Source organism: Electrona antarctica (assembly GCF_951216825.1).
Source record: "Electrona antarctica genome assembly, chromosome: 2".
In the NCBI taxonomy this organism is placed as follows: domain Eukaryota; kingdom Metazoa; phylum Chordata; class Actinopteri; order Myctophiformes; family Myctophidae; genus Electrona; species Electrona antarctica.
In genome coordinates this window covers 30,817,610-30,837,875 of record NC_136807.1, presented here as the reverse complement: position 1 = coordinate 30,837,875, position 20,266 = coordinate 30,817,610, and the positions used below count along the sequence as shown (strand labels likewise).

The 20,266-nt window shown below is 41.9% G+C and overlaps 2 protein-coding genes across 2 annotated transcripts in view; one reads left to right on the top strand and one right to left on the bottom strand.

Annotated features, from left to right (window-relative positions):
- LOC306917415 (troponin C, slow skeletal and cardiac muscles) overlaps positions 1-20,266 on the bottom strand; it is a 368,649-nt gene that overhangs the window by 38,601 nt on the left and 309,782 nt on the right. The window lies entirely within an intron of this gene.
- LOC306917374 (sodium- and chloride-dependent GABA transporter 1-like) lies at positions 2,421-19,824 on the top strand (the record flags this gene model as incomplete). Its single annotated transcript, XM_079495582.1, has 14 exons — positions 2,421-2,652; positions 2,835-2,966; positions 3,323-3,423; positions 4,557-4,666; positions 4,841-4,973; positions 6,506-6,640; positions 7,106-7,209; positions 8,206-8,330; positions 8,790-8,902; positions 11,134-11,265; positions 12,323-12,425; positions 13,198-13,298; positions 13,676-13,843; positions 17,349-19,824. The coding sequence occupies 14 exons, from the start codon at positions 2,421-2,423 to the stop codon at positions 17,781-17,783; spliced, it is 2,124 nt and encodes a 707-aa protein (XP_079351708.1). The 3' UTR covers positions 17,784-19,824.

The window sequence follows — 20,266 nt, the reverse complement described above, 5'->3', positions numbered from 1 at the left end:
TTCTTATTTGGTGGTCTAGAGAAAAGCAAGGACATACAAATAAATAAAAAATAAAGTCAGACTTGGACTCAAGCACCTTGACTGTTCTCTTTTCCTCTCAAGAGAAGAAAAAATACAAAAAACATCCGGCTAAATTCCCCCCGCTTGAATCTTACTTCTTGAAGCAGTGGTGTCTTTTAAAATGTGAGAGTATAAAGATTAGTCCACGAGTTTATTCCTCTGTCATCATCCCTTCATTTCTGGAGACGTTGGGTTTATATGCGATTACAGACACACTTAGACAATCAGCGACTGTTCCCTCCCTTTATTGACGGGCTCTCTTATCACATTTGCCAGAAAGCAGACAGCCGCTAACTGCGCTGTCTCACTTTCCAAATATGCTAATTTGGAATTGTTAATTGTGCTTACACTGCCCTCAATGTTTCCATTTTTGCACAACGAGATTAATTTCGTTTGAGGGAGGTTTTAGGGTGTCAGGTTTTGAGTTGGGAGCGCAGAGGAGGGCGCAGAGATTATAGCCTACCAATTTTAACAAATTCAATTCTGTGTTTGCAGAAAAGAAAAGAACAAGGAGAAGAAGAAAATAAATACTGAAAAAATACTGACAAATCGAGCATTAATCGCTTCAAATAGTCATCTCAGCCTTATGAGTTTCTTTGCCATTGCACAAACTTGCTTGTTAATGGGAGCTCGAGACAAAAGTAGGCTATCTATCCATTCCATGTGAGTTATCGATCATCAGGCACACAAAACAACAAACACACCAAAAAACAAATGTTACACCTATATGAAATGTTGAGGAAATTCACAGTAAAGATCGGTGCCTGTGCCATGCAGTCCATAAAGGAGAAGGGGGGGCGACTTTCAGATGACATTGACGCTATGTAGATGGGAGTTGGTTTCTGGTTGTTGATGTTAGAGACAGTCGTTCTCTGGTGTTGATTCAGCCACCTCGTCTCGTCAGCACCGAGCGCCACTGGACAGCTCCCCGCAGCGCGCGCGCTCTCTCTCTCTTTCTCTCTCTCCTCCTGGACACGTCGCTGCGTCGCGCATCGCCTCCAAGTGCTTTCCCCTTTTTAATGGAAATACAAGATATTTATGTTCCAAGAAAAACTGGAAGTTTACAACTTCAGGGGGGATCTACGGATACCTCGTTTGAGTATTCGTGGCAGGTACATCGTCGTTGGCAGACAATCTGTGAGTAAAACTGATTTGGATTTTTGGCGTGTGTATGTGTGTGGATGCAGCGTATGAACTCCATACAAATTCTTCTCGGTATTTTATACAAAGAAAGAATCCATTCCTTTATTGCACAATTGCAATAATAATGACGGTGTTTAAACTCAGATTGAAGCTGTCAATATAAAGCCAACAGCTGGTCAGTGAATATAGCATACCCACATATAATGAGCGCCGGACCACCGTCCATGTGTTATTATTATAGCCAATTAAATGCCAAATCGATGACTGTCCCTGGTGCATTGCATGGTGCGAACATGTCGATGCATTGTCATGTGTTTAATGCTGCGTTTGGTTCACAATTAATCGGATGGAATGGGGCTGCTATTTGTGCTGCCCGATGCATGCGTAAAAGCTTTACGCTTTGGTCATTCCTTTGTTTCCACACTGCGCTTGGGTTCTTCTCTGTAATTCCGAAGAATAGATGTTTTGTACGTGGATAATTATTAAAGGAATCTTCGGGTCAATCGGGTGCTAGTTGGTAGGCTACGACACACCATTTTTTATTCCTTAATTCTCATAGGCTATTTGGTATTTCTGTGGCGCGCCTGGGGGCGCGTGATGTGCATGTTTTGGCGCTAGAATTTACATGCAAGTTGTTTTCCTTTGCTATTGCTATTGTTCGTGCAGGACATTCTTCCATGTGCTTGTTTTTCATAGCAGGTTTACGTTTTCAGAACATCATATGCGTTGCTCATCTGATTTTACCTGGTGTGAATTCATAATCATAAAAGGCTATTTGTTGACGAGAAAGTCTAATGTGGCAATGTCTGTCTGGTACGTGATTGTGTAGAAGACATCGAGGAAGAGAGAAAATAAATCGTCGTGGATGCACACGTTCGTGAAATGCTATATTGGAAAAATGTCTAGATACGGTTTAAGTGTCACCTGTATTTTTTCACCCTCCGTGAAAAACAATTCATGCAACCCAGTTTGAGTGCGCCCTGAGAAACCGACCGCTTATATTGCTCTATAAACGATTCCAGGTTAACGACAACCGACGAGCCGTTGTCTCTGGGTAAAGCCTCACACCCCCTCCTCCTCCTCCTCCTCCTCATCATCCTCCTCCAAACATTTTGGCCCAAAAGGTTTGATCGCAAACCGCGAAGCTGCTGTCTACGTGGACTGGTGCTGAAGCCCCTCGTCCGACTGCCAGGACCTCTGCCAAGAAGCACAGAGACATGGCGACGAACGGCACCAAAGCGGACGGACAGGTGACGGAGCTGAACGAGGTGGCCGCCAACGACAACAAGCCCAACTCGCTGGACGTGAAGCCGGAGAAGCAGAAGAAGGACATCCCGGAGAGGGAAACGTGGAGTGGGAAATTTGACTTCCTCCTGTCATGTGTCGGTTATGCAATTGGACTGGGGAACGTATGGAGGTTTCCTTACCTGTGTGGGAAAAACGGTGGAGGTAAAAACACTCATAAAAGCATTGCCAAAATTAATTGCCTATATAGGAGACAATAAGACCTCCTCATAACGTTATATGATATGCTTCACACGTTCCATGGGGCTGTAATAATGCACTGGTGCAGTTTTATAATTGACGTGTCACGTGCTTTAACTCTTATCTATTCCCATTCGTCCGTGCAGGGGCCTTCTTGATCCCCTATTTTTTGACTCTCATATTTGCTGGAATGCCCCTGTTTCTACTGGAGACTTCCTTGGGTCAATACACATCAATTGGAGGGCTTGGTGTATGGAAGCTGGCTCCTGTGTTTAAAGGTAGGCCACACACACGCACACGCACACACACACACACCTCACACACGCGCACGCACACACACACACACACACACACACACACACACACACACACACACACACACACACACACACACACACACACACACACACACACACACACACACACACACACACACACACACACACACAGGTTGCAAACACACACAACAACAAACAAAAAACGGTCCTTAAATTATTTAAATACAATTCATACAATTCATTACATTGTATAGCCTGATTATCACCAATAATACAATACTTAAAAATAAAAATAAAAAATAAATAAAGAACACTTGGGTCTGCAATCTCATACTATCCACTTCTGTGTGTTCTAGGTGTTGGCCTCGCAGCGGCTGTGTTGTCCTTCTGGCTTAACATTTATTACATTGTCATAATTTCGTGGGCCATTTACTACCTGTGGAACTCCTTCACCACTGTGAGTATATATCTTACTGTCCATCAAGACTAGAGCTCTCAGTCAGGCTTTGAACTGCAGCTCACAGGGGAGAGTTATACACATGCATGCTAATGCATCCAAGAGTGGCATAAAACCCTATAGCTCATAACTAGTGATGTAAATAGTATAACGTTTACTAAATTAGCCCATAGCCTACTGTACTTTTTTTTTTTTTTTTTTTTTTTACTGTACTTGAGTATTTCCAATTTTCAATACTTTTACTTCTACTCCACTACATCTCAGAGGCAAATGTTGTACTTTGTACTCCACTATAACTTTTTTGAAATCTTGAGTTGCTAGTTAGATTTGGATTATTAGAAAACATCAGCCCTAATACCTTGGCGACCTGAAAATAACAGATATACAAGTTCACAAAGCGTTGCAATGTGCTGCGTTGTGAGCTTGTAGATCTGCTATTTTCAAAAGATTTGTATACATTTTGAAAACTTGTGGACATTCTGCATAATGAGTACTTTCTACGTTTGGTACTTTAAAGATGGAGTGCCACGATTTTTTTCCACCCCAAAACATGATCATCAGGTATTATTATAATAGGAGGAGGAAGAACTTTTTCCAAAAAGTGTACAGTATTTGTTAAAATCATGCTTTTATGTGGACACGCCCACCAGTTCATTAAGTATGCCTGGTTGGCCTGGTGGGTGATGATGGGTGGTGATCCACCTGAACTGAAGCCGCACCCACAGCTGTAGTTGTATGATAAAGGGGGAGGGGTTAGGGAAGGGGCTGATAGTGTGATGTCACTATTTTACTGTTTATTTCATTGGCCCGTTTGACTGTCAAGGGTTCAGCCTCCAGGAAGAAATCCTAAATACAAAGTGAATACACCATTGCACATAAAAACGACTCCAGGGTGTCTAATGAAGTACTGTCACCTCATAGACACATGAAAAACTGGAAAAATACCAAAAATTGTGGCACTCCATCTTTAAGTACATTTTGATACCAATACCTTTGTACTTTAACTCAAGTCAATTGAATTACAGACTTGTATTACAGAGTGTTTCTACATTGCAGTATTGCTACTTTTAAGTAAAACAACATGTTTTTTTTTTGCTAAAAGGTTTAGCTCATAACTTTTGTTTTGCATGCAGGACCTTCCCTGGAGCTCATGTAACAATGCATGGAACACAGAGAAATGCTACACCAACTACAGCATCCTAGACACCGCCAATCTGACCAGTGCAGTGCAGGAGTTCTGGGAGTAAGAGATTGTCTTGTTGTACTTTCCGCTTGCTTCAAGAAATGGCACATTATATTAGGCCTGGCCTCGCATGCTTCCTTGAGATGCATAAAAGAGAAGCCATGTTTGCACCACAGCCATCTCCCTGTGTGTATAATAGACTTATTGTTGTTGCTCGCTCTTATCTTATCTTAGGCGCAACATGCATCAGATGACCGATGGCTTGGAAAAACCAGGGCAGCTCCGATTGCCACTGGCAATAACGCTGGCCGTCGCTTGGGTTCTTGTGTACTTCTGTATCTGGAAAGGGGTTGCATGGACAGGGAAGGTGAGATTTGAATTGAAACCCCCCCCCCCACCCCCTGCAAGATTTCTAAACTCGGGCTGGGCCGATCAATATTGTGATATGAGACTAGATATATCGTTTGGTATTTTGAATAATGTAATTCTGTGATATGGAAAAAGGCCTAGCTTGTCCTGGTTTTAATCACACATTCTACAGTATAAAAAATGGTCAGAAACGTTCAAAAATACAGAAAATAGCTGATATGTGGTAAAAAATAAATAAAAAACAAAAAATCATGATTTGATTATGTTCATATATCGCCCAGCCCTAATCCGAACCCCTCCCCTGTGTTGATTTTCAACAGGGTTCAGTGTTTGACAGGTATGCCAAATGCATCATTCTCATATCACATCATCACTCATTTACAGTATAGATCACAGCAGAGTATATTGTCCAGATTGATTTTTCGCGTATACTGTATATGAGTAGAGACATCAAACACTCCCTAATCCAGCTAGTTCAGTCTCATGGTAGCTCCTCTAATTCCAATCCTCCTGACAGCGTCTGTAGTGTGTGTGGACCTATGATAGGAGCAGCAGTTACATGCAGCCAAACGCCACACTGTCGTTTTGTTGAGCTGTTTGCCCTCCCTGGTGCATCGAGGAAGATGTATGGCACGTTACCATGGCAAATAGAATGTCCTTTGGTCACAAAATAGCCAATCCCCGTTGCACATCGATGCCCACAAATATCATGCAGTGTGGAAAAAAGCGAGAAAGAGGGAGAATTTAATTAAATGAAAAGCTTCAGTACATTTCTACACTCTAAATTGTTGTTAACCCGTTATCTGTTGTCTCTGTATAATACTGAAGCCTTTTAAACCCCTGATGAAGAGCCCTTTGTTTTCCCGAATGGTGTCTGAATTGCAAATTTGCTAATTCTGTGAGCATCATTTGCAAGTGCACAGCAGAAATACGGAGTATTAATGTAATCCAGAGAGTGCAAAGGGGGGTCCACTTGTACACCCTGAGGATAAAATTAATACTCAGGATTAGGGATGGGATGATTTCAGGCAACGATTATCGTAGCCAAAATAATTGCGATTAACAATATCACAATAATCAAACTACCGGTACGTTTAGAACTCTCCCATTGCTACCTGATGCCTCCCATTGCTACCTGATGCCGATTCTAAAAACGCCTTCTAAAACCTAACCTAAGTTTTCTGACAACCTTAAATTCTTATTTAAAAAAGATGTTGCTAACTTGCTACATGTATAACAATAACTAATAAGACACAGCGGTAGCATCCGGCTTCAAAGGTAAAACAACGTAGGTTGCACCAGGTATCAATGGGTAAAAAACGTTTGTTAACTGCTTGCACCCCAGCATCCATATTCTCGGGGGAACATTAGTCAAAAATATGGCCACGATTATTGATTATTTTTTCCCTTCGCAATATACTGTAAAAGATAATACGATTATCTCCCATCCTCTCTACTCAGGGCTTTACAGTGCACACTTGCATTGCAACACTGCAGTATCATTTCTGATGCTTTATTCTGATGTTCTAGGTGGTGTACTTCTCAGCCACCTATCCCTACTTCATGCTGTTCATCCTCTTCATCCGTGGGGTGACTCTACCCGGAGCTATAGACGGAATTCTCTTTTATATCACACCTGACTTTCAAAAGCTCAAGGAATCTGAGGTAAAAAACAACAAGATATTGTTGCTGTCAGGTGGAAACCTTGTATGTTAGAAACTGTTACATTAGGAAATTAGGGGAAAGTCAACTTTTAAATTGGTTAAATCTTCATTCATAAACCCCACAGACATGACTTAACCACTTTCAACCTGGCCTCCGTATATATTTTGGGCATGTCCTTAAAGGCGCAAATTGCAAATCTTTCAAAAATGCCAAAAAATAGCTGATCTACAATGTGTCGCCGACTTTGTGAGCTTTTAGATCAGCTTTAATTTGTTACGTCTGCATCAAGTATGAAATAAGGATTTGCTTATGATAAAAACATGCATGAAAAATGAAGATACAAGGTTTCTGCCCCGAAAAATGTGACCATTATACTTGGGTAGATGAATACCTCAGTGATGATGTCTGATTGAGCACTGAGCACTAGCTCTCTACAGGCAGCTTACTATAGTCTTCCTGCTCTAGGTCTGGCTGGACGCAGCCACCCAGATCTTCTTCTCCTACGGCCTGGGTCTGGGCTCTCTTATTGCTCTGGGCAGCTACAACCCTTTCAATAACAATGTGTACAGGTAAGCTCACCGGTCAGGGGTCATCAATATGTCCGTACACGCATTTCTTTTGATACATTTTTCCTCCCATTGAAACAGGACAATTTCATGATACATTTTCAATTATTGTGAGCAGCTTTTATCGCGATATAAAACGAAAATAACGGTTATCTCCCTTGCAATGCAACGCAGTAGAGTACAGTATGTATGTTCTAGGGGTGGTGTACTTCTCTGCCACCGAGTGTACAAATGGAACCTGAAAGGGTCCATTTGGTTCCATTTGTACCCTCTCAGAGTTACAGACCTGTTATGGCCATTCAGGGTCTAGCCTTGTGTTAATATTATTGTCCACTCATTTTGTATGTCCATGGCAGAAATGTAATTTGACAAAAATGTCCACTACAAGCCAGCATGGCGATGACCCCCGTCATTCATAATGTTTATTAGGTCGAACCCAGCCAAAGAAAACTGCATTTAATACGTTAATGCAAATCCTTAACAAGCGGTTAATGAACATGCCCACCATTATAGGTTGTTATTAAAGATCCTTATTAAAATCTGCTGCCAGGGCTATAGGCCATTATTAGACTGAGATTACATTTGCTGCGAGTAGAAACATAATAATAAAACATGTTGAGAGATGCTTCGGGGCTGCATATTGGAGCATGTCCACAGGGGCAGAGCCTCTTCTCTGTGGGTATGGAGCGTACTAATTGTTTATCAATTGCAGAATGCACTGAGCATCACGTTGCATTTGTTTTATTCGGGCACAGTCGTAACAAAATCAAGGATCCACACAATTAATATTTGTATTGCATTTTCCTACCGAAAAGGGCTATATTTTGCTGAGAAATTGTGTGGTTGATGCTGAAGCTGGCAGCGGGGATGATGTGTTCACTCAGCCGTTGCATAAGGCAGGAATTTCACTCTGCTCACTCGGCCCATAGCCGGAGGAAATCAAGGAAAATGATTTTGAGCTTTGACAACAGGCCCTGTTTTCATGTTTCTCGTCCCCAGAGACTCTGTCATCGTCTGCTTTATCAACTCATGCACCAGCATGTTTGCTGGCTTCGTCATCTTTTCCATTGTCGGCTTCATGTCGCACGTGACAAAGAGGTCCATCGCGGATGTGGCAGCGTCGGGTGAGTACCTCAGTCCATCACACATGACTGTAACCGTTTGATCGGCGCACAGAGTGGTGTCATTGATCTAGACACTGGGAGTTTTCAATAGTTTTCTCAACGTCAACTCCGAGGACCACAACGGACAACTGTGTACACTCTCAGACCAAAATAAACACTGGGTGTTTTCCAGTGTAGATATGGGTCCCATAGGTAAAGAATTGTATCAAATGGGCAGTCTGTGGTCTAATGCATATCAGACTGGGGATGCTTAAAATGAAAAAGGGTTGCGAATCACTGGTGTAGAGGGAGAAAATGAGGTGAGCGAGGAGTCAGGATGGGACCCCTGGGGGTCCCCGCTCAACAAAGTGTAATAAGGTTTAATTGGTTAACCGATGCGATACTACAGAGTGCTTCTACAGTCATGGGTTCATACGAGAAAGAGAAACTGTGATTTTCCTGTGTGTGCGCTTCTCCCAGGGCCTGGCTTGGCGTTTCTGGCCTACCCAGAGGCTGTGACCCAGTTACCAGTATCTCCTCTCTGGGCCATCCTGTTCTTCTCCATGTTGCTAATGCTGGGGATCGACAGCCAGGTGAGCTAGTTCCTCCGCGGGTTGACCTGAATATGTACGTTGCAGGTACATATCACGCTGCCGTTCGGCGCTGCTGCTCTCCGCATGATAAGCGTGCAGTTCGCTCCGCGTGGACGGATATAGTCGCGCTTTGACATTTGCTGTCAGGTCTTTTTAATGCATCTCTGTCACTCGACGACAGGCCCCTCGGGTATCGATATCTCTGTTTATTCTTTATTTTCCATGTGTGATACGTGGTGTTAGATTGAAGCCAAGTAGGCTATGCAGACTGCTTTTCTTTGGCCTATCCAGATTAGAATTAGATTGTTTTTTGTCAAGTTTGAACGACAAAAATATATATAAATATATAAATAAAAACGGATGGAAACAAATTTTTGCTAATCAGATTTGAAACACATTCCTAGGTGGTTTTGCAAAGCGATTGAAATTTGATTTCTGATGTTACACTCAGACACTGAAGCCTGAATTATATAATAATTCATACAATGGTGTCGCTTTGTGTAGCCATGGGGACCACAGACGTTTTGTTAAATAAATAAATTATAAATGAATGAATAAATGTGCTGGGCGAGACCAGCAGGAAAAGTGGCATAGGAGTGGGAGTGAACCTTGTATTTCGCTAACCAATAGGCCTATCTCACAGCCCGCTTTCCACGCCCACTTCCGGTAAATAGTGGTGTCTTTAACATGAGCATTTACACGTTTTTTTCTCTGGAGAATCTAAGTACATTTTCTAATGTAAAAATGTGACAGACCAATATTATTATGAAGCAAACAAGATGGTAAATCAGGTCGAACAGATAGAACAAACCTTACCGTGAGAAAACAAAAGTTGTAGACTTCTTAAATTACCTCTGTTAACATGAAGCGTCTATGGAGTGACGTCACGCTATCACCACTAACCCCGAAAGGGGGCGTATTTCGGGGGGCGGGGAAATTCTGTGAGATAGGCTTATAACAGTGCAGAGGAGCGTCGCTCCAAATTTGGTGACATCAGTGTTCTCCGCTGCTTTCTACTGGGGAGGGGAGGAGAGCGGAGGGAGGGGAGGCATATTCATATAGGTTGGCGAACCAATGGGAAGTCGGTTTCCAGCGCTAGTTTGTTCCGCCCCTCTATGCCCAGAAAAGCATAGGGCTCTTTCAGGCAATGTTTTGTGTGGGAAAATATCAAATTTACAAGCTCTCTATCATTACGTAATTAGCACAGCAACCAAGACAGATATGTTGACGACGTCTGAACATGCAAATCCCATTAGATCACTTGATCAATTGTCTGTTTTCACGTCTGGAGACTCAAGTCCAGAACAGGTTTCAAACGCGTCTCCTGCAGGAAACTTGGCTCAGATCTGAACTAGGTAGCTGTTGCGACCTCATGCCCTTATGTAAATTAACACTCTATTTTATAATGGCAAGAGTGTCACACAAAAGTAATGAAAATAGCAACTACAAGCTCACAATGTTTTATCTATTTTTAGTTTTCAATTATAATTAAAAAAAAGAGGACCCGTTTTGGTGAACATACAAGGTCCCCCCCCCCTCCGAGAGTAACAAACATGAAATGTAGCTTCCCACCAGGTCCTCCCGGCCCGGCAGCATCTTACAGTAAAAAGAACATAAATCATGAACCTGTAATAACTGTCATAGTAATGGCTCCTTATGCACATCAGAGCTGTTAGGAAGATGGCCTCCGTGAAGATGCAGCGGTCAAGTCAGAAGATTATGCCGCCGGTTATGTTCCATGGTTTCCTGCACACTATAGTCTCCTGTAATCTGTCACTGTCTGCCAGGTTCATTGTTAGAACGAGGCTGCCCTCCACGGTCTGAATCCTCCCAGTGTAGAAATGGAAGCAAATAGACCTGGTTCCATTCTCTTGAATAACATTTTACTGTGAGCATACCAGTTGAGAGACCTGACCATTATAGAGAGAGAGAGAGAGATTAGGATGTCAATGACGCAATAGTGTTTTTCCACACAAAGCATTGGTTATAGTGCATCAGTCAGTCTTTATCATCTCTGTCGGGTGGAAACCGCATATATCCAAAATAGTTACTTTTCAGGATTTAAATGCAAAAACAGCAAAAAATAGCAGAAGCTTGTGGATGCTACTTTTGATTATTTTGTGTGACGCTGTAACATCATCAAGTAGGTTGTAAATTCACAAAATGTTAAATATGGCGGTAAGAGGTTTCTGCCTGACAACAACACGTTTGTGTTGTGCGTCCTGCTCCAGTTCTGCACGGTGGAGGGCTTCATCACCGCTCTGGTGGATGAGTTTCCCAGGGCTCTGAGAGGAAGACGGGAGCTCTTCATCGCCGCGGTGTGTCTGGTGTCCTACATCATCGGCCTGTCCAACATCACACAGGTAACAGTCAGGCCAGCTTCCTCTCACCTTACTACTGCTTTTAGGCCACCAACCCTTGTGCATGCTGGGTTAAAAATGTGACTATGAATATGAAAAACTATGACTAAAACTATGACATTCATAAAAGGTACTGGGTTTTTTCTTTTTGACTCGCGGTTGAACTGCTCCAATGACTGGCCATGTGTGTATGTCTGTATGCATGTATGTCTGTCTGTCTGTTTGGGGTACGACCCATTGACCCCTGCAGCTGTTTGGGGTCGCATTCAGGTCACACAATGCTGAGCAGCCTAAAGGACCATTCACACTGAGCAGTACTAGTAGAACTGTAGCCAGCCAGCGGTGTTCTTCTTCTTTTATCTTTACATCATGAGACAAACGTTTCGGCTATCCATCCTTCGTCAGTGTGACTAAAACTATGGCTAAATATACTGCAGAAACATACAGTAGCGTTAGGGATGTGAGCGTCAGAAAATACAATCAGACCAGTCCATACGCATCATTTCCACCCACCGTCCATCCGGGCTATGGGACTGCAACCACGACTACAGATCCCGAGGACCGTTCACAAAAACGCTAATAAATAGCTTAAATTTGGGGCAAGGGAAAACTCACTTCATAATATCATGGTCAATAACTGTGCGCAAGTTCAGAACAATTGGTCAACCCACTGAGAAGAAAATGCAGTTCTTCATTTTATAATAGGATAACCTCATATAGGGCTTAAAAGGTTAATGATCAAACCAGGCAAGTACGTCAGAAAGATTTGTCAAATATCAGAAAGTAATATCTTTGAAATATGTCATCAAATCCATGCATATTGTAGTGAGAACAAGCAGATGTAACTGTTTACGACCAGTTGCCCTAATTGGCTTTTTGTAATCTGCTTGTGCCAGCAAATGCTGTACACACTCCACAGACATGCATGTCTGTTGTTGCATTATGCGTGTGTGTGTGTGTGTGTGTGTGTGTGTGTGTGTGTGTGTGTGTGTGTGTGTGTGTGTGTGTGTGCGCACGCGCGCGTGCTTGTGTGCGTGCACGCGTGTGTTTGTGTAACCAGGGAGGCATCTACGTCTTCAAGCTGTTCGACTACTACTCTGCCAGTGGAATGTGTCTGCTGTTCCTCGTGTTCTTTGAGTGCATCTCCATATCCTGGTTTTACGGTGTGTAGCCTCATCACTGCCTCAGTGAAGGAACTAAGCTATTACAGTATATTCATCATCCATTAACCACTTCAACCCGAGTGGCCCCATGGGCATGTCATTACAGATGAACGTTCAACGGAAATAGCAAGATCTGCAACATTACAACTCATCGCATTTTGACACGCTGTGCACTTGTAGAGAAGCGATTTTTGGCCAAGAGATTTGGTGTAGCAAGAAAAAACAATGGAGCCTAGTATAGGTAGTAAAGTACAAAACCACGGTAAATGCATACATAAATACATTTTCTGTTCTGCAATAAATCTATTATTTGATAACTCTATGAATTGCTCCAGCCCTTATAGCACATCAGAGATTATTACCAGGACAAACCCTTTTCCTTCTGTTAGCAAACTGAGAGGACAAAACGTGATAGAGGAAGCAGGTTAAATGATAGATTAACCTCACACGTCTCAAACAATATTAACACAACTTCAAACACTGTTCGTCCTCAATGACACCAGCGCTACCTGCTCTGCCTCATCTTAATTGCTTATTGAGACTTATTTGTGCGCCGGTGTCGTGCGCAGAAAACAGCAGATCTATAAGCTCGCAACACATCATGCTGCGACACGTCGAGAGCTTGTAGATCTGCAATTTTCGGTGCGGCACACACTGCGTGCGACCGAGAATAACTCAGGCGTATAAGTCATCGTCATGCATGGCACGCCGGCAGCAAATTGAAATAAATTGGCTATGAATATTTTTCGATCGTATTTCATTTGTCTCTCAGGTGTGGACAAGTTCTACGACAACATCGAGGAGATGATCGGCTACAGGCCCTGTCTATGGTGGAAGCTGTGCTGGGTCGTGTTCACCCCTCTCATCGTGGCCGTGAGTGCTGCCAAGAAATCCAATAGCAACATCCTCAGTCCTGACATGAAAGCATGAAAACAATAAAGTCAAGTCAATATTATGTGCCTCAGGTCATGTCAGGCCTGGTGCTTGATTTATACTTGGTTTCGCGCTGTGGCGCTCACCCAAAACAGCAGATCTACAAGCTCACAACTCGCTGCACTGCGGGAGCGTTGTGAGCTTGTAGATCGGCTATTTTGGGGGGGGGGCGCCACGCCGGCACAGAGCTAAGTGAATCACCCTTGAGACGATGCTGCCCTAGAATTAGTGATGTCAGGATACATAAGACCTGATTCAGTCTTCGTCGTACGGTGGAGAATAAATTGGGCGTAACGCGTGTCCCGTGTCTCCCACAGGGGGTGTTCTTGTTCAGCGCCATACAAATGGTTCCACTCACCATGGGAGATTACGTGTTCCCAGGCTGGGGCCAGGCAGTGGGCTGGCTCATGGCTTCGTCCTCCATGATTCTCATTCCAGGATACATGGTCTACATGTACATCGGCCTCAAGGGCACTTTCAAGGAGGTAAGAACATAGATATGAAATCGTGTAATAATGTTCCCATTTTTTTCCCTTCCCGATACTGATATCTGAACTTGTATGTCGTGGCTATCGGGCAGAAACCTCTTATCTCTATATTTTAACGTTTTGTGTTTGTTTGTTAATTTATTTGTAAATTACTGCCCTACTTGGTCACACTACAGCGTCACACAAAAGCATCAAAAGTAGCAGATCTACAAGCTCTAAACCTTTTTTTGCTTGTGAATCTGCTACTTTTGCTATTTTTGAATTTGAATCTTAGACACAAGTTTTCCACTTGACAGAGACGATATTGGTCTATAGCTTAGTACTCAAAATAAATAGAATTTTAGAGATAGAATTGATATCACTATCTATCTAGTCTGACAGTCAGTCATAACTGAAAAAGAACATACCGGTAAATAAAAAGATCTAGGCATTAATAACCATTCGTTTTAATAAATTGTTAAAATGCAGCCACAATTAATTAAAACCAAACATTTAAATAATACAGTAACAGTATAAAACAGTACTGCAAGCAACTAAAGAAAACACATGTAAACGAACTATCATCATGTGATGAATGACATGTTATCAGATCGATGTACTCGAGGCATTTCCAGTGGTGTGGACTCGAGACTTTAGACTTACTTGATCAAATGAAAAAATACTCAACTTGGACTTCAACACCAATGATCGTGACTTGACTTGACCTGAGCTCTCTTTGCCATGATACTTACAACAAGCTTAGAGTGATTTCAGACTCCAAACTAAAGGTTGCCTGTCTTGACTTGGGACTTGACTGGCAAAGCAAAGACTTGAGACTTGTACTTTGTCCCACCTCGATTGGAACAACTCTAGTCATAATAAATACCTTGCTGGGGGAACTGATGATGCTCATTATAGTACGGATACCATTCAATCAGTATTCAATCCAATGTTTCATACCAAACAAACACGCCACGGAGGCAGGGATGTATGATTGCATTGCTGTTCGACACAAAATTACAATGGAAATGTACTGGCCCTCGATTTATAAAAGTTGCGCAGCCCGAAAAATGGGCGTATACGCCGAGATCGACGCAATTGTCGGATGTATCAATCCACGGCCTGCTCACATGTCACGTCTGGTCTGAGGACGCGTAGGCTTTGGCTACACCAGTTTGTTCAATCATAGACATGTGGAGCAGCATTATCTGACCATCTGACAGGCATCTAAACATATATACTGTATATCAGTGGTGCCCATGTTTTTGACTTGATAACTACTTTTACGTTTACCTTGGAATAGTGGCGCTAGCGTTTTATAGCTATACATTTTTAACTATACAGTGTATATTTAATGAATATACAGTCTATATTCACTCCAAAATATATAGCTATAAAACGAATAAATGATACATACACATATTTTGCAAAGGCATTCAAACTGTGCAATTAAAAACAATATAACATTTATAATGTTGCAAGTTAGATGGCAGTGCTTTTTATGGCTCTGTTAAGACATATGCAGCAATCACAAAAATCGTAGCAGAAGATCGGAGATAGTAACCAGACCACCACACACCATCCATGCTTACACATTAATCAATCACTCCATAAAATAAACGTTCAAATGATGATCACAGCCCTGGGCTATGTCCCATAAATGTGGTGTCACGGCCACGGACTACAGGAGGACGCAGCAAAACAGCGTCTCCACTTAACACTGCTCGGGGGTTAAAACCCTAACTTATTCCAATCATGACAATGTTATTGGTGTCATTTAACAACGTAAGCCTATGGGAAACAGGTTATTTATTATTGAATTCATGATTCAGGTTTTCGTTTAGGATATATCTTTACTTATGGCTAGATGGATATGTTTTAATTTCTTTCTTCCACAGACCGCCACATTCTTCTGACATATCGTGACACCTTATAGTTGACTGGACTTGCGCTTTTACGAATGCGGTCGTATTTTTGTTTTATTTGTGTTCTATTTTCTAATTGGACATGTCTGTGTCAGGTCTCAGGTCGGTGCCTTATGTATGCAAATAGAAGTCTTCCACCTGTCTTTCATGTTGAAAGACAGGTGGGACGAGGCTCCTCCACATTTATAATCAGCAGACAAATCTTACGCTGGAATTGACAGGTTACACCACACCTGCTTGATAAATCACAAGCTGGTTCGAATTTAAGCTGAATTGTACGTTTCATTGATAAATGAGGGCCACTGTGTGGAGGATACATTTCTAATTATCAATTGAAGATCTTGCTGGTTTTTTTACCCCTTGTTTCTCCCCAATTTAGTCATTATGCCCACACACATTGCTGTGTGTTGCCACTGCTATGTGTTGTATCCTACTGATTCACCTACAAGTGAAGGGCCCCATTGGGAGGACACAGAGCCTTGGTAGACTGTTAATACAATATAACTAGTACTGTACATCCCGTCGTTACTTGGAAGTGGTCTCACTATACCAGGGGTCATCAATGTGACCTTATACGTGGCAAGACATGTCCATGTCCGTGGCAATTTTATTGATAAAAAGGATGTATATGATTTAATTTAATTTATTTTTACATTTAGTTTATTTTTTTGTTATTATTATACTGTTCTTATTTTGTTTATGAAATCTGCGAGGAAAGCACTGACTGTACTGATAAGAACAAATTATTGAAATCGTAAACTAAACATGGAATAGATTTGGACCATGCTGCTGCATTGACATTATACAATGGCTGACTTGCCAGTTTTCAGGTTTCCATTAGAATAGGTATGGCACGTTTTTCTAATGAATGCATGAAATAATAGTAAATAGTAAATACTACTCAAAGGAAAGGGGACTGGTGGATGTCCAAGACTTAAGACCCATAGTGCATGCAGTGGTGTCCAATAAGAGCTTAACTGAAAGGATCTAACCTGTGTGGTTCGAAAGGTAAGGCAACTAGTAGCTTAGCCAAAGGAGCATGGGTCTGGATCCTCAGAATCAGAATCAGCTTTATTGTCACATCACCGTTTTACAGGTAAAAAGAAAGTGGGTGAAATTTGTTTTTGTGCATTCCATCGTGTCATTTTTTCCAAGAAAAACAAAGAAAGAGAAGAAGAGGGGGGGGGGGGGGGGGGGGGGGTTGAGGGGGTAAGGAGATCAAGGAAGGTAAAGAAATAAAGTTTTGAGCGCTTAAATCCAATCCATGATTGGGAGACTGGGGTTCGACCCCAGCTCGGGTCTAAATCTGACGTACCTAGTTGGCAGGACATGGAGGAGATTCTCGTGTGAGGGACATGAAAAGCTGTGCCTTGTTGACCATGCCCCAGGCCATTCGAGCTAACTGGACCGCGCGGTACTGGGTTTGAGGCCCTGAAATTGGCCATTGATTTTGTCAAAAAGACGATTAAAACACGAAAAAACACAAAAATGTTGGGGGTTAATCTGTCCCTGACTCTATTGGCACGGTATGTTGGGGTTCGATCTCAGCTCAGGTCTTAGCTGTAAACGCTAATTGTACTTATTTTTCTCTCTCCCAGCGACTCCGGATAATGTTTAAGCCTCCTGCAGTGGTCCGGCGGAAGGAGAATGGACCGGAAGTGCAACAGGCAGAAACCAGTGTTGCTAACGTAGCTAGCCCCACCAACCCGACCAGCCCTGCTGGCCCGGCGCCCACCGCCACCAGCCCTGCTACCAACGCGGCTCCCGCTATCTCCATCAGTCCTATGGCCCCGGCTAATCCAGCCACCCAAGCTCCACCGGCAGCCGCTACCGCTACCAGTCCTGTGATCCCTGCAGCTAGTCCAACCTCCGTCATCACCACCACCGCAGCCACTCCAGCTAACCCCGCCACCGCAACCAGCCCCGCAAGCCCACCACCCCCCAACCCGGCCGCCCCTACTGAGCCCGTTATGCCTCCTCCTAACCCGACTAGCCCGACCTCCAACCTGACCAACGCCGAGGCCATCGTCTAAAAACGAAAACGGAGAACCCTAGCTGGAGAGAGTAGACAAAAAAAGAGAACATTACAAAGGACTTCCGAGATTTCAATTGATTCACCTACCTCCAGGGGAAATATGTGATCAAAACAAATCTTTAAAAAGAAGAAAAAAAAGAAAAAAAAACTTGTTTTAATTTTTTGCATTTGTAAAACCAAGCCAATAGTGTCTCATTATTGGTATGCATTCCGAATACAAAAATCAAAGACTGTTAGTGTTCAGAAATACTACCATAAAAAATACCATAGGGAAGAAAAAAAATGTAAAAACATACTGTGTAATACTGTGAGAAAAGAAAAGAAAAAAACAGAACATAGAATAGCAATTTGTTGAATATCTTCATGAATCAAGTAAATACAGTGTGAATATAGCAGACGTCGTTAGTGTCTAAAATTGACATCATAGGAGAGTGAAGGGGACGATGGGGTCAATTTTATCGTGGATGTTTACCAAACCTCACACAGTTGTCTCTTATTCAAACATGTCACTCTGTGAGGACAGCACTACAGCGCCAAACAGAGGACGGGGGGAGCGGGGGAGGGAGCGACGAGAAAGCACAATGCCAATAAGAAGTTTGGAGTAAATCCAGTATTATGTTGCAAAAGATTTGTGTGTGTGTGAGAGAGACTGTTATTTTTGTTCCTTCCTTTTTTGAGTAAAAAAAAAAACTTTTATGTGATTGAAACATTTTTAGAATTATTTTTAGGATGTTTTTTTACTATATGTTGTTATGACGGAGGACCAAAATCGTATATAGGGGCAGATGAAAAGCAAAAACTATGCCATTTAGTGTTCGGTTGGTGAAAAGCACAGGGTACACAAAAAAGAAAGTAAGAGAATAAGCACAGGGTTAGAAAAAGCTGATTTACATACATTGACTGATGGCAGTCGATCCTGTTTACGTTTTGCATGCTTTCCTCAGGAAAATCGGTGATTTTTTTCCCCCAAAATGTTTCCTGACAAAGAAAAAAAAGGGAAAAAGAAAAGAGAAGGCCTTAAGCCAATTATAACAACAATTTCTACAAAGCCATTATAGTCTGTTTACATGACTGGGCAGATCAACAGAACCAGAACCACTTTATATGCTAGCACAAAAACTCGGACCAACTCTGTGTTTAAATACAGTCCTTAATTTTACTTTATGTGTAACGATCAATTATACTTTGATCAATATGTATTAAGCAATACATATGTAGATGTATAGGTGCAGGCCAGTTAGGCAAGTGGTCTGTTTTCTCATTTTGTTTACGTTGTCTTTGCTTTACTAGTGAAAAAGCACAAAGCTTTAATTTCAGCAGACTTTTGCCATGGCGTGTTAGGACAATGTAAGCCTTGACTTGTACTTTTCTGCGAGCGGGTGTCACGCACTGGAGAATAGCAGATCTACAAGCTCGTAGCACGTCATAGTGCGAAGCTGTGTGACGTTGTAGGATGGCTATTTACGGTGTGCAACACCTGAGCATAACTAAGTATAAATCGAGACTTTAGTTTGCTTCTATATGGCAGCTACTGTGAAAAGGCATCTGGTTGAACGAAACATGTTTACTTAGAAAAGCAAAACAATGAGTGGAAATGTGAAATGGCTACAGTTCATGTCCTGTGAATTTTGTATAAATTACTCTACCACAGTTTTCTCTGGAACTTTGTTGTAAAACTGTACCGTGTAAAACATGTAACTGTGAATGTCTGTAATACATTGGAAGTTATTGTCTAAATGTTGAAAAAAAAAGAATTCTAAAGGAGTTGCTGTTTTCTGCAATAATATTTTGATGACAGAAACCGAAGCACATATCTTACAGAAATATATGATGACAATGAAGATATCCACCGTTATATTAAAAATAGAAACTATGTCTAGTAAAAAAAATATTGTTTTGTATATTTTTAACTGTCTCACTGCCTAATGTAAAACATAATATAGACATGATATGTATCTAAATGGTGTCACATGATAAAGCACGATTGTCATGTTATACAAAAAGCAAAAGAAAGCAAAAAAATAAAATAAAGAATTATAGAAAAATAATAAATACAAGACATTCCTTCATATGTGCGTTATTGCATGTGTCTAAGCAACCTAGCATTTCTTATGTTGAAATTAGGTCACCACAGCTGTCCTATCAGAAGCTATATTCCGCACACAGAATCTTCCTGCAGTAATTGGCTATTGTCTCCATCCTTGTAAATAAACCCTGTTGTTTTATAGACAGTGAATGCATTTGCACTTTTAGCTGGGAGAAAAGGAGAAAATTTCTACTTTCGGCAGGGATTACAGACATACAGTACCGCTTCCTGCAAAGCTGTGTTCATGCCTTAAGCTTGTAACATGTGAGATGAAACGAATAAGAAACCTTTTGTTAATTATTATACCGAGCTAAGATGACAAAACCTACTGTCATCTCAGAAGATGCCGACGTCGTGCAACATTTTCAATGAAATTGAGTGAAAACACAGTGAAA